Source organism: Mesoplodon mirus, assembly GCF_964341445.2.
Source record: "Mesoplodon mirus genome assembly, chromosome: 6".
NCBI lineage: Eukaryota > Metazoa > Chordata > Mammalia > Artiodactyla > Ziphiidae > Mesoplodon > Mesoplodon mirus.
The window spans coordinates 67,952,184-67,970,568 of NC_138982.1; the positions used below are offsets into that span (position 1 = coordinate 67,952,184).

The 18,385-nt window shown below is 35.3% G+C and overlaps 1 protein-coding gene across 2 annotated transcripts in view; it reads left to right on the forward strand.

Moving 5' to 3' along the window:
- IFT80 (intraflagellar transport 80) overlaps window positions 1–18,385 on the forward strand; it is a 109,500-nt gene that overhangs the window by 82,867 nt on the left and 8,248 nt on the right. For both annotated transcript variants that reach the window (XM_082625351.1, XM_082625352.1), the window contains 7 exons: window positions 443–606; window positions 5,694–5,758; window positions 7,079–7,214; window positions 7,663–7,810; window positions 8,945–9,116; window positions 10,044–10,133; window positions 10,225–10,397. In XM_082625351.1, the coding sequence (XP_082481477.1) occupies window positions 443–606; window positions 5,694–5,758; window positions 7,079–7,214; window positions 7,663–7,810; window positions 8,945–9,116; window positions 10,044–10,133; window positions 10,225–10,397 (948 nt within the window). The remainder of the gene's footprint in view (window positions 1–442; window positions 607–5,693; window positions 5,759–7,078; window positions 7,215–7,662; window positions 7,811–8,944; window positions 9,117–10,043; window positions 10,134–10,224; window positions 10,398–18,385) is intronic.

Here is an 18,385-nt window from a genome sequence, read left to right on the forward strand (position 1 = left end):
TTAATCTAATTTAGTGCTGTAATTTAATTTTAATGATCCTTACCATAATCTTTAACTGTGAAATATGTATTAATACTGTTTCATGAAACAAACAGCATTTGGCATTAAAAAATCACTGAATTGTGAATTACAGACTTTTTTATTGCCATTGTATAGAGATGCTTCTTTAGGAAAGGAAATGAATTACAATTATAATATTAATGGGCCTTTTCATTTTTTCTTCTCCTACCTCCATGAAGAAACAAAAACCTAGAAAACAAACCAAACAACCAATGTTGACTTTTCAGGTTGTTTTTATATTTCATTCTTTATATATTTATGTTTTACTATTGTTTTAATTGTAAGATTTAGATTTTTCCAAAGCATAAACTATTTTCTAATATAAAAATGAAATTATAGTAAACTCCTATTTGAAAATATATTTTTATTCTTTATTTTTTAGACATTTTCTTCTTGTAGATGGTGGTGGTATCTATTTATATTCTTATGAAGGGCGCTTCCTTTCCTCTCCAAAATTTCCTGGAATGAGAACAGATATTCTAAATGCACAGACGGTCTCTCTGAGTAATGATACCATAGCAATAAAAGACAAAGCTGATGAAAAAAGTAAGTACATTTTTATAATTTTCCATGAAATTTGTTAACACTGTAAATTTTTCATCAATTAACTTCATTTTCTCATCTAGTATTATGTTAACTTTATATGAAAGAATTATGAGCTTCCTAATTTGTTCTAAGTATGAATCAATTAAAGAACTAAAGTTGTCATATTATTCCCAATTGATGGAACAAATAGATACTGGCACAGCATCAAAGCTTAGTTGTAAGGAATAAATCTTATATATTCAGTAGCTGTTGGTATAGAGTTTGAATTCAAGACTGTGTGTCCTAAAAAAGTATGTAATTTTTAAGTTTTGATCTTTTAAACTATTTCCTTTTTCTTTATTTAGTAACATGGTAAATATTGTGCTTCATTGTACTGTTTGTTTTGCTTATATATATTCATATTTTTATGTTTACATATTTTTAAACTAATGAAGTAGAAGAAAGTTATGAATAATTTTAAATTTTCATATAAAAATCTAGGCCACATTAGTGTTTATAAATAAATATGAATGTGTCAGGTGTTTTGGAATTCCATAGTAGAGTGAAACCATTTTTTTAAGGCAATGCTGTATCAGAACATGTATCCAACAAATAGTATTGAGTGCTAACTGTATGCCAAGTACTTTTCTAGAAGTTGAGGATACGATAGTGCATAAGACACACAAATAATCAAACAAATATAGTCAGCCACTGGTATGTGCTGTGAAGAAAATTAATGCAGGATGAGGGAATGGAGAATTCTAGAGGTGGGGGAGGGGAATTACCATAGGACAAGCAGGTGCAAATAGGAATTGTTGGCACATAAAAGGAACTGCGGGGGGCTTCCCTGGTGGTGCAGTGGTTAAGAATCCACCTGCCAATGCAGGGGACACAGGTTCGAGCCCTGGTCCGGGAAGATCCCACATGCCGGGGAGCAACTAAGCCCGTGTGCCACAAATACTGAGCCTGCGTGCCACAACTACTGAAGCCCACGTGCCTAGAGCCTGTGCTCCACAAGAAGAGAAGCCACTGCAATGAGAAGCCTGCGCACCACAGTGAAGAGTAGCCCCCACTCGCTGCAACGAGAGAAAGGCCTGCATGCTGCCACGAAGACCCAATGCAGCCAAAAATAAATAAATAAATAAATTAAATTAAAAAAAAAAAAAAAGGAACTGCCAGAGGGCCATGGGACTTAGGTCAACACGAGCAAAGCAGAAAGTGGTAGGAGAAGACAGAGAGATATATAAGTAGGAGCCAGATCATGTAAAGACTTGGCCATGGTAAAGATGTTGGCATGAGAGAGTGGAGGCAAGCATATTACCCTAGGGTTTTTCCTGGATGAATGAGATGAAAGATGGGGAACGAGGAAGTTTAGAGGAGGTCCACAAACCCAGAGAGTTCTGTTTTGGTCATGGTAAGTTTAAATGCTTCTTAGACATCCAAGCAGGGTTGGAGAGGAAACAACAGGATAAAGTCCAGGGCTCAGGAGGGAGTTGGGGACGAAATATAAATGCGGGAGTCATTGGTGTGTAGATGGTGCCATGATACTACATGAAATCACCTAGGAAGTGAGTATAGACAGAGAAGAGGACCAGTGACTGAGCACATCAATATTTAGAGATGGGTAAAAGGAGAGGAGCCAATGAGGTAAGAGTGAGAGTGAGATATCCCTAAAGGCTAGTGGAAAGATAGTAAATAATTGTTATTCTCTGTTAATAAATATTGCTGAACAAACATTGTTCATTACTGTGACATGTTATAAAAAAAATAGTCTGACCTGATTGTTAATTTTGTGAGGTCATGCCATGGAAGACCTAATTCAGGATCTAGAAAACTGTCCCACTTTTTAATTTTCAGTACTTTCAGATAGCATCACCTCTCATACTGGTAGGAAATATAATTCTCCTAAATAGAGCTATTCTCTCTCTTTATGCCTTAGGCTTTCTCTGAGAGAGGACATTTGGTAATTGTTTGGTTTTTAAAGGACTTCCTTTCTGGCTAAATGAGAGGAAAGAGAATGAAATGAAATACAATAGTATCTAGATAGTGGACAGATTCAAGATGGCTGTGTAATTGTTAATAATAATAATTTGGAAGTCAGATTTTTGTCTTCAGTAAACTTAACTTTGAAAATCCCAGTGATCACTATGAACTTTCTATACTTTTCTTATTCAACACCACATATTTTATTTTTATTTACTTATTTAAAAAATATTTATATATCTATTTATTTATTTATTTGGGTTGCACCAGGTCTTAGCTGTGGCAGGCGGGCTCCTTAGTTGCAGCTCCAGGGCTCCTTAGTTGTGGGTCGCTGGCTCCTTAGTTGTGGCATGTTAACTCTTAGTTGTGACATGCTTGTGGGATCTAGTTTCCTGACCAGGGATCGAACCCGGGCCCCCTGCATTGGAAGCTCGGAGTCTTATCCACTGCGCCACCAAGGAAGTCCCAACACCACATATTTTAGATAGAAACTATAACAAAGTATGTATGTTTCCAACTGAATATACCTTATTCTGAATTTTTCTACAGTTATTTCACATCTGAAACATATTTCATTATTCTTTAATCCTTTCATAATTCATAGAATTTTAGAACCAGAAAGAATTATGAACATTTTCAGAAATATAGATATACCTGCAAATAAATTATGGTTTACTTACATAAACTTTGATTGTTGAACAAAATAGTCTTGTAATTCCATCCTGCCATAAACAGAAAATTTTAAAAACTAAAATAAAATTATTGTAGAACTGATACAAAATGAGAAGGAAAACATTTTCCTTATGTTTAAAGAAACTGGTATTTATTGAAGGCTAGGTAGAGATATATGTTAACAATAGAAAGAACAATCGAAGTACCTGGAATCTTTAACCTGTAAAATTTTCTTTCAAGGGGACCATCCATATATGAGATTAGTAGTTCCTTCCTAACTTGGGAGTTCCTTTACAGGCAGGATTCTTTGTACCAAGCACAGTGCTCTTATGTGCTCCATAAATACATGTTAAATGGATTTGAATACCCCTTACAATGATTGAGTAAGTAGTAGAGGTACTGCTTTTGACTTCCTTCTTCTCCCCATCCACCTTGCACAGATGCTCTATGATGTTAGTGTGGGTGATTTGAAACAAACATCTGGGTATAGCGGGGGAGGAGAAGTCAGAGAGCAGTTACTTATGCTTAGAAGTAACTCTTTCAGCTTCCAGCTCCTTAGTTGTCCTTTCTGCCAGTTTCAGTTACATATTAAAATTAAAATACAGGTTCAGCCTCCCATAGATCAGGGCCACTTACAGTTGTGGAAATTAGATAAGTTCATCCATAAACCTCCATCTTTTTATAATATGTGCAGTCAACAAAAGGATGGAAGGCTTTTTTTTTTTTAACTTAGTTTATATAGCTATGAAAATAACTGGGCTTAGTCATGCCCAAAGCATTTTTTAAAATGGAAGCAAAATTTTTCTAATTTTTGATTCTATACTTAATTAAAAATTCTATGACTATTTTTCTTTTTCATTTCTTTCAGCAAAATTGGTGATTTTAGAACATAACTTATTATAAAGACATGATTTCCTCTGTGAATACAGCCAGTGACCTCAAACTTAACATCCAAAAGTTTACTAACAGCTATAAATCATATACTAAAAGTGTGATCCTCTGGAATTTAAATATCATGTTATACATATATTAGCATTTTTATGATCTGTATAAATTGTCCAGTTTTTTGCTGACTACACATGTCACTTCTGTCTTTTCAGTTTTGTAATTCTATGTGTGTGTTCAGTCATATGAAATTACTCTATTTGGGATGAATCTTGAGCTGGAGTAGTTTGGGAATTACTTAAAGAGAATCACCAAAGCACTAACATTCTTTTTAAAAGAGCAAAGAACAGCTGGCAATATGGCTGTCATTTATGAGACTAGGAGAAGCCTTTGGTGAAACAGAGAAAGGGACAGAGACAGTTTTTGTTCCTGGCTTCTTCAATACAATATCTACTGTAATTTTTACAACTTGGCCTGCTCAGAACATCTAACATGGGGTTGGAAACAGAGAACTTTGAATTATCATTTTTTAGATAATGATTGATGTCATGAAAATAATCCAAGAAAGTATATAGCATGAAAAGGTGGCCTAAAACAAAACCTAGGAAAAAGGATCACCAAATGAGGAGGAACTAGCAAAAGAGAATTAGGGATGGTCCAAAATAGGAGGGAATCAGGAGAAAACAGTTTTTTTTGTAGCCCACATAAGAGTTTCAAGAAAGAGGATGGTCAGGAGTATCCAGTGCTGCTGGGAGGTCAAGACTAGAAGTAGATTCTTGAAGACTGAAAATAGACTCTTTGATTTGGCAACATAGGGGTCATTGGTCATCCATGCAAGAGCCTTTACATCAGTGTAGTGAGGTTGAACATCAAGTTGTAATAGGTCAAAGAGTGGCTACATGATTGAACTCAATTTCCAACTCCCCTTCCATTTCAGGGAGCTGAAAGTCCAAACTCTATAATCATGTGCTTGGTCTCTCAGGTGACCAGCCCCTATCCTGAAGCTATCTAGGGAATCACCAAGAGTCTCTCGGTTAGCATAACAAAGACACTCCTATCACTCAGAAAATTCCAAGGGTCGATGAAGACCTGTGTCAGGAACCCAGGACAAAGACCACACAAATAAGTTATTACACATTAGTGTACCGACCACAGGGAATTGAAGAGTACATAATACATTGTGTGGTTGTATAGTATGCACTCAACATATTTTTCCTTTGTAAAATGATTGTCTGGGTTGTTATGTTGGTCTAAATCAGAGTTATGAAAATTACAAGCTACATCCAGATTTGGACTTGCCACTGTTGATCCTATGGTGCGGTGATGCCATACCATTAATAACAATTCTAATTAGGGAATGTATGTTTTAGGAAGACGTATTCAGTTCCACTGAGAAATATGACCTCATTACTAAGTAGGAATTTGGTGCTGCTGCTCTTCTGTGCTGATAGGTGTGCTATGGTCCGAAGAGCTAAATAATTTCTCATTAGGATTATGATAACTCCATAGAAATTTACTAATAAAAATTCTAATGTAATACATTAACTAATGCTTTACTTTTTTTCAAGTAATCTTCCTCTTTGAGGCATCAACTGGAAAACCACTGGGAGATGGGAAGCTTCTTTCTCATAAGGTAATGGATATTAGCTATTTTTAATGTAAATAGCCATTTACTTTTTTTTTAATTAATGTTTTCATTTTGAGGAAAACATGGAAATTAGTTTTATATTTAAAACCAGTGTGTTCTATATAGAGTATTTTGCCTAAAATACCATAAAGACTAAACACGAGTAAATTCTGTAATAGAAAGCTGTATTTGCAAATTAACTGAATAAAAGAATCTGACTTATATGTTTTTTGTTCAGGCTCTTCACTGCTTTTCAATAAAATGTTCTATCTTGGTTAAACTTTTAGCACCTATAGAATCAGTAAATAAAAATGTGTTTATACTTCAAAACAGCTTGTACTTTTCCCATTAACCTGTTCTTTTTTTTAAAATAAATTTATTTATTTATGTATTTTTATTTTTGGCTGCATTGGATCTTCCTTGCTGCGCATGGGCTGTCTCTAGTTGCAGTGAGCGGGGGCTATTCTTCATTTTGGTGCACAGGCTTCTCATTGTGGTAGCTTCTCTTGTTGCGGAACACGGGCTCTAGGCACGTGGGCTTCAGTAGTTGTGGCTTGTGGGCTCTAGAGCACAGGCTCAGTAGTTGTGGCACATGGGTTTGGTTGCTCTGCGGCATGTGGGATCTTTCCAGACCAGGGCTCAAACCTGTGTCCCCTGCATTGGCAGGCGGATTCTTAACCACTGCACCACCACCAGGGAAGTCCCCATTGACCTGTTCTTAGCCAGCATTTTCTTTAGATTTTAACCTGTCAATACAGTTCCTTTCCACCAAATAAGTAACTATCACTATTAATCTCCTTATATCCTTCCAGAAATTTTTAGTGCATACACAGACAAAACTGATATATGTTCTTTTCTCCTTCTTTTGCAAAAATATAACATATATATCTGTACTTTGCTTTTCTCACACATCACTGTTTCTGGAGATATTTTCATATCAATACATGAAGTGCTTTCCCAATCCTTTTTCTTCCCACCATGTAGTATAACATTTTATGGATGTATCAGAATTTGTTTAACTTGTGCCCAAGTGATGGATGCACATGGAAATGTGTTTCAGCTTACAGAATTTCAAAATATACATTATTTTATAGTGTTTTAACAGGCATCTTTCCCTTGTAAATTAAAAAAAAGTCACTATACTTTAGCTTTTGACTTATTAGTATATTAGCAGTTAAATTATTTAACAGGGACATTTTATCATTATGAGTAGGTAAGTGATACTTAATTGATCTTTAAATAAACAAATGTTCTTATAATTAAACAGTTAAAACAATCTAATGTCAAGCACTAAAACTAACCCAGAATTTTTTTTTTTAATTTTAGAATGAAATTTTGGAAATTGCTCTAGATCAAAAGGGACTTACCAATGATAGAAAAATTGCTTTCATTGATAAAAATAGAGATCTTTGTATCACTTCAGTGAAACGATTTGGGAAGGAAGAACAAATTATCAAACTTGGTAAAATAATTGTAATACATTTAAATTTTTGATTACTTTCAGCTTTCTTAGATCTACTCTGTCATATATTATGCTAAATAGCTTACTTGCTTGAATGAATCTATGAATAATGCTCATAACATTTCTTACAAGATGTTACTTCATAAGTATGTTCTTATGAAACGCTACTTAATTCCATTTTAATAGCAAGTCTTTAGCTGCTACAGCTAACTTGGCATTGAATGAAAGCCATGCAGATTAAAAATATAATGGTTCTGGGTAAAATATTCAAATTTATTTCCATAAATTTTTATGTGAATTTTTGTACGTTTTCACCATTATAAGATCAGAAAATAGTCATACCTACGAGCAGTTAGTTAGGGTCTTGTACATCTGCTGATTTTAAAGATGTATTTTTAATACTTATGTAATGGAACTAATAGTACATTAACATTCTTTTTAAAATAAGGAACAATGGTGCATACTCTGGCGTGGAGTGATACATGCAACATCCTCTGTGGACTTCAAGATACTCGATTTACAGTGTGGTATTACCCCAATACGGTTTATGTGGACAGAGACATTTTGCCTAAAACAATATATGAAAGGGATGCAAGGTAACATTTTACTGCATAGGATTGTTTACTGTTGTAAATAAAACTAACAGAGTGTTGTGTTTCCGCCTCTAATTTAAGTCCTGCAAGATGTCTTTCACTTTACTTAGTCAACCAAATAAAATTGTTCAGCTAAAACTAGTTTAATGAGATTTAGTGATGGAATCAAGTTGAAAGGGTCAGATAATACTATCTTATTTATTTATTCCTTAAATGAATATAATTTTTCCTTATATGGATATAATTTTCAGGTTTACTGTTGTTTAATGGTAACTCAGGTCATTTTTTCAGTGTGGTTTAGTTATTTTAATATAGGCACTCTTAAGATTTTTCTGTGATATATAACTTTGTGACAACCTTTACTCTTTCCCAGATTATCATTGACCTTGAGACTTTCAGGAATGTATGTCTCTCTAGAATTGAATTCTTAAATTAATATTAAATATAGAAAAATATATACTGAAAAGCTTTAAAAATTTTTTATATTCTTCAGAAAATCAAATGCATTTATATTCCTAAATTCTCTAAGAAATAGCAAGGAGATCTCTCACTCTTGACAAACTAGGTATACAAAGGCTTCTCAACTCCAAATCTTAGCTTAATTTTCAAATCTATTTTGAGTTCATTTTTAATATTCAAGCTCACAACATTAGCAAAACCAGAGAGGTATCCTATAAAAAAAATTTTAACTAATGAAGAGAAGTTAGTCTCTTTAAAGTTCACCTCTTGTTATTATGAGAAAATAGTCTTAGAATCAGCTTAATTTTTAATGTTTATACTTTTAAAAGCTGAAGCTAAGTGCTTTAATCATTTGTGTGATTTACCTTAAGACTTAGAAAAAATCACTTCAAATGCGACTTAGAAAAAATCACTTCCAATGCTTTTAGGCATAGTTCTCAAATATGTAGTAATTTTTTGCCATGTTAAAATGTTTGTATATTTTGCTCTAAGTGTATATAGCTAGTTAGATTCAAATATTTGTTTAATATACATACATTATCCCTGGAGTTTACTTTTTTGGAAGTGCATTTTGGAGGTTGGAGATTTCATATGTATGTCAGGGGTCAACTCCCCAAATTTAATATATATGAAAAATTTTGCTCAGAATATAAATTGCACTTTTCCTTTTTTCAACAGTGAATTTAGTAAAAATCCCCATATTGTGAGTTTTGTTGGAAATCAGGTAACTATAAGAAGAGCTGATGGCTCACTGATTCACATCAGCATATCACCATATCCTGCTATTCTCCACGAATATGTAAGCAGTTCAAAATGGGAAGATGCTGTAAGACTTTGTCGTTTTGTTAAGGTACTTTACATTTCAGATCCATAGTTGTGTATATATTGTATATTAGTTTATATGATATCTTTGTGCAAAATGAGAAATAGTAAGAACTAAGGGCTGGAAAAATTGCAAATGGGATCACATCTTTTTTTTTAATACGTGAAGACATGGGTGATACAGAGAGATAGGTGTTGTGTGATTTATTCTCTGAAGAAGCTATATTTTAAGTGAGTAGTTTCTTCTTACTGGTAAATATAAAAACCTCTTATGGAACTTTTTTTTAAAAGTCAGATTCCCAAGTTCAACCCCCCACAGAGATTCTAATTTATTAGATCCAGTGAGCCTGGGCATATTTTTCAGTTCCTCAGATGATTTGTACAGCTAAGGTTAAGAACCACTCACTACTTTAGATCAACATTTCCCAACCTGGTTGAATCAAGTATTTTCCAAGCATATTTGACCACGGAACTCTTTTATTTTACATTGGTTAATTCCCTTAGACTACACTTTTGTGAAAAGACTTTTAGATGCTTTTCCTTACAATGGGTTGTTGGCGGCAATCTGCTATAATAGCGTTGTCTGAGAAACTCAGTTTCTCTGGTTCCCTGTAGTTGCATTCTTTGACTTCTCATCAAAAAGACTGGAGGGCTTATAACCTTGAATTATGGTAAAAGTAATTGTAAGTTCAAAATAAACCTTTGATAATTAGAAATGAACATTTTCAAAAAACTTTATTCAAAACTTTCTCTATGTGTTATTAATATATTTTAACAAAGTAGCCACAATGAAATTTCCACATCATTAACCTATTAAATTATTGGTTTTTCAGTGCCATGCTCAGTGATTTTTTATTTTCCATTAAAATATAACTTTATTCTATTTTAATTCACTGTTTATTTTAAGGCAGTTCAGCCCTGTAGTTGAAATAATTGTTCTCATTTTTCACTTTAGGAGCAAACCATGTGGGCTTGCCTAGCTGCTATGGCAGTCGCTAATCGAGATATGACTACTGCAGAAATAGCCTACGCAGCAATTGGTGAAGTAAATAATGTTTACTTACATGTATATGTTTGTGTGTTTTTCTTACCATAATTTGTTACTATTTACTTCAAATATTTTTCTTTTTTTTTAGATTGATAAGGTTCAATACATCAATTCTATTAAAAATCTTCCATCTAAAGAATCAAAAATGGCCCACATATTAATGTTTAGTGGGAACATACAGGAGGCTGAAATGGTTCTTCTTCAGGCTGGCCTTGTTTATCAAGCGATTCAGATCAATATTAATCTCTACAACTGGGAAAGGTAATAAAAATGTTTTTCATCAATTCCAAAACCTGATTGTTCTTAATGTATTCTTCTACCGACCACTTAGTAAATTACATCTTCCACTGTAATTAACAGTTTCCTAGTATCATAGAAGAATTTATTCACATTTATATTTGTGAGTAGTTTGCCATTAAAGATTTTTGCCACCTCTGAATCATGATTGATTAGAAGTTGTCTGTGAAGAAGAAAAGAGAGTCTAGGATGTCTCCAGAATTTCTGATTTCAGTAACTGGATAAATGGTGGTAAGAATATTAGCAGATTTGGAAGAGATGTTGGATTTGAAATATTTGTGAAGAGATAAGTGATAATAGTTGATTATTGGACCTGGAGGTCAAGAAAGATTTGAACTAGAGATGTCAATTTAGGAGTCATCAGCAAATGAATGGAAGCCAGAAGAATGGATGCAGTTGCCTGGGGAATGTGAGGAGTGAGAAGGCATAAACTATATTTATGGGATGTGTGAAAAAAAAGAGAAATCTGCTGAAAGATTGGGGTAAAGCAGTCAGACAGGCAGAGAGAGGAGCCAAGAAAGATTTGTGAAGTTAAGGAAGAAATACCAAAGGATTTGTAACGAGGAGTGGTCAGTAACCTTCCCTGCTGCCTCAGGCTTTGGGACAAATTGCTTTCTGAGGCTGAGTGGCAGGCTGCTCTTCTCTATGACATATTAGGTTTCTCTACTCATTCTCTCAGGTACGTCTCTCTCAGTGAACAAGGTTGTAGTGCTTATATGCTCCTGAAGTTACTGTTACAAAGCTGGCATGTTGACTTTTCCAGGTTTGAAATGTCTTTCCTCATCTTCGTCTCTCTCTGTGCTCAAAAATAACCCGTAAATCTTTCAATTACTGGCCCCTTACTTATAATCCCCTCAGATTAGAATTTTTATAGTCCTATGTCTATCTTCCCCTTGAATAGAAGTAACAAAATGGCTAAAAAACAGTAACAAAAGGTAGTTAATTTTGTTATGGACATACTATAGTCTCTTTATTTAATTTATACATTAATTATCTACACTCTTCATACAATTCAGCCACCCTGTTTCTATCCTTTATTTTCACAAATTTGTTGTCATTGTTTGGCTATACAAAGGATCATGAAAGATGTTTTAGGTTCTACAAATATGAATAAGCCATTGTTCTTATCCTCAATTTATTCATAATTCACAAATATTAAAGTAACTATTTTGGAAAGAGTCTGAATAATTTTTTAAAACTCTGTATTAAAGAACTAACAGAAAATTGTATATACCATTACTAAGCCATGAGTTCCATGAGAAATAAGGAAGAATGGTGTTCACAGCATATTTTCAACTGATACTTTTGAGAAAATGTTTATGTTGATAAATGTTAGGCATTACTATTTATATAGCACTCTGAACACCATACAGTATAACATATTTGAAAAATCATCCTTATATTAAAAAGCTTGCAACCTACTTAGGAATTCCATTTTATTGTCATTAATAATAGTGAGGCTTCTATTTATTGAGTGCTTATCATGTGCCAAGAATTGTGTTAAACACTTTCCTTATGTCATCTCATTTGGTCATCACAACATTATACAAATGAGGAAGTTGAGGGTTACTCATAAGTAGGTGGCTGATCTAGGATTTGAACCTAAGTCTTCCAATATCAAAGAGCACCTGAATTTTCTGCTATTATTGCAATAAAATATATACTGCTGATACTACTACTTACATTGTTTTATAGGATTGATGTTTACCTCTTTTGTTATTTATCTTCGTAAATTTTATGTCACCTTTCACCTTTCAGATTATACACTTCTAGAAGGATAGAAACATTTTATCATTTTATATTACCTATATACATAGTAGGTACTTAATATTCATGCTCTTAATCTTTATGCAATACTCTCAATCATTTTGCCTTGCACTTCCTCTACAAACATTGGGTGTAGATACATACAGTATATAAACACCAGAGCAGGTCTGTGAAGCATTTGCCTCTGATGGCTTCTATTGATGGCCTATAATACAGCCCTCTGAACATTTCTCATACCTCCCTGACCTAAGTGAAAATGACCTCTTTCCAGAGGACACTCCTTCCCTACCAGTCCTCTCAGATGGAGTCAGTTTATTCTCTCTGACTCCACATTCCTTAGGTCTGGGTGTGAGTGCAGTTGGTGTCCTTTTTGCCTCCCCCATCTTTACTTGTCTTGTAAAATCTCTGATCCTTTGAGACTTAGGTCATGTGACCATACTTATTCTCTGCTGCTAACTTCACATCTTCCCTACTATCCCTACATCCTGCTGTCTGTGCCACCTCTTCCCCTCCTCCAGTTTTCAGCAAATGACTCTGCCTTAAGATATTAGATTTTGCGCTTCCCTGGTGGCGAAGTGGTTGAGAGTCTGTCTGCCGATGCAGGGGACGCGGGTTTGTGTCCCGGTCCGGGAGGATCCCACATGCCGCGGAGCGGCTGGGCCCGTGAGCCATGGCCGCTGAGCCTGCGCGTCCGGAGCCTGTGCTCCGCAACGAGAGAGGCCACAACAGTGAGAGGCTCGCGTACCGAGAAAAAAAAAAAAAAAGATATTAGATCTCAGGGAGAGGGAAAACAAGAGGGACAAAGAGATATAATGGGGAAAGAGAACGAATGCTGGGTGCTCCTCCGTTCCTCCTATCTACCTGGCATCTCCTTTTCTTATGCTTTGTGTTTTTCATCTAAACTATAAACCAATGGGTTGATCAAATGCTGGTAGACCTTTATGCCTGCCTGGTAAGTCGATAAACGTCAAGGAGCATTGTTCAAGGCTCCTGATTACTATTTACACACTTAAGACTCCCAAATATGCATCTTTCTTCTAGCCCTCTGCCCTGCCCATGTTTGCTTCCAGAACCCAGTTATCCACCTGCCTATTCAGCATTTCCATTGGCTGTCTCATATGTTTGAGTTCAAATTTATATTTATTCCCTCATAAACTTGGTCCTCTTCCAGAGTAATCTATCTCATCTTTTCAGTCTACCCAAAGCTGGAAATTTAGGAGTTACTTTTGACATTTTCCTTACCCTCTTTCCCCCATACTCCAATTACCAACCATTTTCCCTCTCAAATACCTCTGGCACTCATCCACTTTACTACCAGCACCCTTATCTAAGCTGATCCAAGTTTTTCTTTTTTCTTTTTTCTTTTTTTTTTTTTGGCCACATCGTGCGAGCATCTTAATTCCCCGACCAGGGCTTGAATCCACACCCCATGCAGTGAAAGTGTGGAGTCTTAACCACTGGACCGCCAGGGAATTCCCTGATCCAAGTTTTTCTTAATAAAACATCATCACTGGTCTCTCTGCACCTACCTTGTCCTTTTCCTATCCATTCTTCACACTGTAGTCATAGTGATCTTTCCACAATGGAAATCATCATGTCACTCTTGACCCCTGACTCACTTACATGAAACCCATAGTTTCCCATCACTTTTAGCATAAATATCAAAGACTGGATAAGAATGACTTCAGATAATGAGCAGAAGTAATTATAACTGCTAAGAAACTCTTTAAAAACTTATGTATTGTCTTCATTTCCAAATTCTGCAGATATTTCTGAAACCAGTTGGAATATTTCTTCCTAATGCATATTCATTCATTCAGCAGATATTTATCGAATGTCTGCCATACCAGGCATATTTAGATATAACATGGAGATCTGCTTAAAATAACAACAACAGCAGTCTTTTGGTGAAATGTCTGGTCATTTTTTTTTTAAGTATTTATTTATTTATTTATAATTTGTTTGAGCCAGCTCCTTAGTTGCAACACGTGGGCTCCTTAGTTGCGGCATGCTAACTCTTAGTTGTGACATGCGTGTGGGATCTAGTTCCCAGACCAGGGATCGAACCCGGACCCCCTGCATTGGGAGCGCAGAGTTTTAACCACTGAGCCACCAGGGAAGTCCCACGTCTGGTCATTTTTAATGACTTGTTCAAAAGGGCTGCTGAATGGGACAAAGACAAATGTAGTGGTTAAGAATGGGGGCTTTGAAATAAGACCTGGGTTTGATTTCTGGTTCTGCACTTACTAGTCCTGTGATCTTGGACAGATTAGTGAGGCTCTGTAAGCCTCTGTTTCCTTGTGTTTAAAATGGTGATAATAACAAAAACCACATGTTTGTTGTCGGGATTAAGTAAAATAGCTTGTGAAAATCTCTTAGCATACTGCCTGATACATAGTAAGCCTTCAATAAATGGTAGCTACTATTCATTCTTTAATTATTTTTTGAATGTCTCTAATGTGCCAGGTTTTAGTCATGGGGGATACAGCAATGAACAAAACTGACAAAGTTCTGTGATGACAATTTTGATTCTAAATGATATAGCTAATATAAAAAAATAGAAGTAAGAGGGATAAATACTTGGATCCAATATAGGAATCAGCTTATAACAACATAATCCAAAGAATGGCTTGCTTAGAGAGTAGAATAATCCCCATCTGCGAAGATATTCAAACATAGGACGATGATAAAATTATGTGACTGATTAATTAATAATAGACTTCTTGCATGCCTATCTATGTAGATGGTGTCCTTTTAAAAATGATCTTATTTTTTCTCCACATGTATTACCCTCTTCTGGGAGTGAGTAAATAATTGTTCTCATAAACTAAGACTTCCAGAACTGGTTTATGTTACTGAATAGTGTTTTGAGTTTTTAAGAAACTTTTGAGTGTTGTGTATATTCCAGGAAAGTCTGGCAGGGCTTTAATTTGTCTATGTCTTTCATCAGGAGGGTAAACCCACATTTGGTATCTGTGTAGAACCGAAGCTGTACTGGATGGTAAATTTTTGTGTCGGGGTGAGTGGGGAGGGCAGGGTGGTAACTAAGCTGTCTAACAATTTGGATTTGTTGAGTTTTAGTTACCTTTGTGTATCCAGTTCATGAGGTCCAGCAGGAGGGGGATATACAGGTGTGAAGTTGAGGAGAGGTCCTAGACATTGGGGGAAAGCCACTGAGGGAATTATCAGCCTTTGGAGTAGCTGCGGCCATGAGTGTGGCTCAAGAATTTAAAGAAGGAAAAAGAAAAGAGGGCAGGGCTTCCCTGGTGGCGCAGTGGTTGAGAGTCCGCCTGCCGATGCAGGGGACACGGGTTCGTGCCCCGGTCCGGGAAGATCCCACATGCTGCGGAGTGGCTGGGCCTGTGAGCCATGGGCGCTGAGCCTGCGCGTCCGGAGCCTGTGCTCCACAACGGGAGAGGCCACAACAGTGAGAGGCCCGCGTACCGCAAAAAAAAAAAAAAAAAGAAAAGAAAAGAAAAGAGGGCAGCAGGCAGATTTCCCCTGAAATTCAACACTTAATGATCTGGTTGAAGAGGAGGATTCAGCGAAAGAGATCAGGGGGAACCCAAAAAGATGGAATTTAAAAACTATTTATTATGGAAAATTTCAAATGTATACAAAAGTAAAGAGAATAGTATAATGAATCTCCATGTACCCATCACTCAGCTTCAACAGTTATCAATTTGTGAATAATCTCTACTCCTCCTCTATCCCTCCCCGCAATTTTAAAAAGCAAATCCCAGTCATCATATCATTTTATCTATGAATATTTCAGTATGTATCTTAAAGATTTTTTTAATCCAGCCACAGTATCATGATCAGTTTTTAAAGTGAACAATAATTCTATTCAGTGTGCTTATTTCTCTGATTGTCTCATAAATGTTTTGTTTTGTTTTATGGTTTGTTTGATTCAGGATTCATAAAATATTCATACAGTTTGATTGGTTAATACATTCTTAGGTTTCTTTTCATCTATAGGTTCTCCTATTTCTTTTTTGTGTTTTCTTGCTATTTTCCCAACTGGGCCTGTAGAATTCTGGAAGGATGGAATTTAAGTATTGGATGATAAATATATTAGATTGCTTTTAGGATCCCTGAATTGCTATATTTGTTTAAATCCTTTAGAAGGGAACAGATTTTACTTTGTTAATATGGGTTATTCTATTTGAGAAGCATAGTCTTGCTGCTTTGTGCTTCCGTCATTTATATTTGAACTTGAAAATTGCCTGCAACCTAATAAGATGCAGTCCTTGAGGAGTAGTAGATACGCAAGTTATCTATTTGACATGCACTTTGGACATTTGGTGGTAGTCTGTTTTCAAAAACTGAAGTTAAGAGAGGTAGAAACTAGAAACTCCAGGTATGCATATTGATCCTTTATGTAAGTATTAATAAAAATAGTTTTTCTACTTATACCAGTTATATAAAGTGATTTTGCTTCATTTAAGTTATGCAAAAAATTATATTTTGAAGTTATAACATCTTTTAATATAACTTCCTTCTGTTTAAAATCAGAGAGGATACATGGATTTTTTCCAGCCCCATAATCTAATGTTATATTTGTTTGGTTGCTGAATAACCATTTTAAAGCTAGAGACATACTGTTCCCATAACTCTTAGATAATTTGGAGTGAATTCTCTCCTAAATGTGGTAGAGAAACATTTTTTACCCAGTGTGTGCTTTTAGAGAACGTTTAAAATAGCACATATCATTTGAATGTTTAACTTTAGCTATTGCTTTTCAATCAGATAATTAATATATATTTTATAATAATAATAATGACTGTAATAGCAGATAATTCTTAGCATCTAAATGCAGGATTAGGAACTTCCCTGGCGGTCCAGTGGTTAAGACTTTGCCTTCCAATGCAGGGGGTGTGGGTTCGATCCCTGTTTGGGGAGCTAAGATCCCACATACCTCGCAGCCAAAAAACCCAAAACATAAAACAGAAGCAACATTGTAACAAATTCAATAAAGACTTTAAAAATGGTCCACATAAAAAAATCTTAAAAAAAAATAATAAATGCAGGATTAGACATCATAGTCTATCCTTTCTACATAATTAAATGTGTTGATGTTCCATAACAAAGTCTCTCTTTGGAATTTTTGAAAAGCCCCAACCCAGAATAGATGCTTACGTATTCCCCACTTAGAACACCTCCAGTTTTGCACTGTCGAGAACTCCTTCCCCCAACATGTACAATCATAAAGAAAGAATGGGAACTGGAACTTCTGAGGTGCCGGCGAGGTTGTTCACCAGTCTCCACTCACACATACAACACAGGAATCAGAGCCTTAGGGATGAAGAGGGGGCTGATGTGAGAGAGGGCTAGAAGAATTAAAGCATCTTTACTTCTGTTTCTCATCTTTTGAGCCTCTGTAGATCGTTTCTTGCCTTCGCTTGTTTTCTACTTTTGTTCCTCTGTATCCTAATACCTCTGCATTTTTTCTGTGTGTCTTCTTTTTCTCTGAAAGACATAAAGTCACAGAGGAATGAGGGAACTTTGTGAGGAGTTTGTGATGGGTAGCAAATATCCTTGGATTTAGCAATATTGTTTATGCCAATATATTTTTGTAAGAAATCATTGTACTGAACTTTGACATAATCATTTGTATTATACATGACTTACATTCATAATTTATCTATTGTCTTTAATATCTCAATTGTCTATCATTTTTCAATTAATACACACATATCTAAAATACTTTTTAAAGTGACAGTTTAGTTTACGTCAAACCAAAGCATGCTAAGAATCAAACAAATTTTCCTACTAAACAGTCACACATTGCAAAAATTCTAGTCAGTAGTCAGTTTTGTCTAAAACAACAAGTTCGTAATAGTTGGTTCTGATAAACCATCACTGGCCTATTCAGAAATCATGTGTTATATTAGAAAGCAAGAGAACTTGAGAAATTATGTACTTTGACTATTATGATGACTGTTTCCCATACTTTAAAACAGGATAACAATGAACAGTGTAGGAGAGCTATATTCTACTAGATTGTTCCTGGCTCAGCTAATATGAGTTATGCATAGGATCACGGGCTGAGTTGCTGTCCAAAACCTACATGCAAAAATAGGCCTGGAACTGAAGAATAATCTTTTCATCTCCCTCCAAATTATCAATATATAGATTTTATGCCTTTGGTGTTATAACAGTGATTTTAGCAATTCATTTAGTTC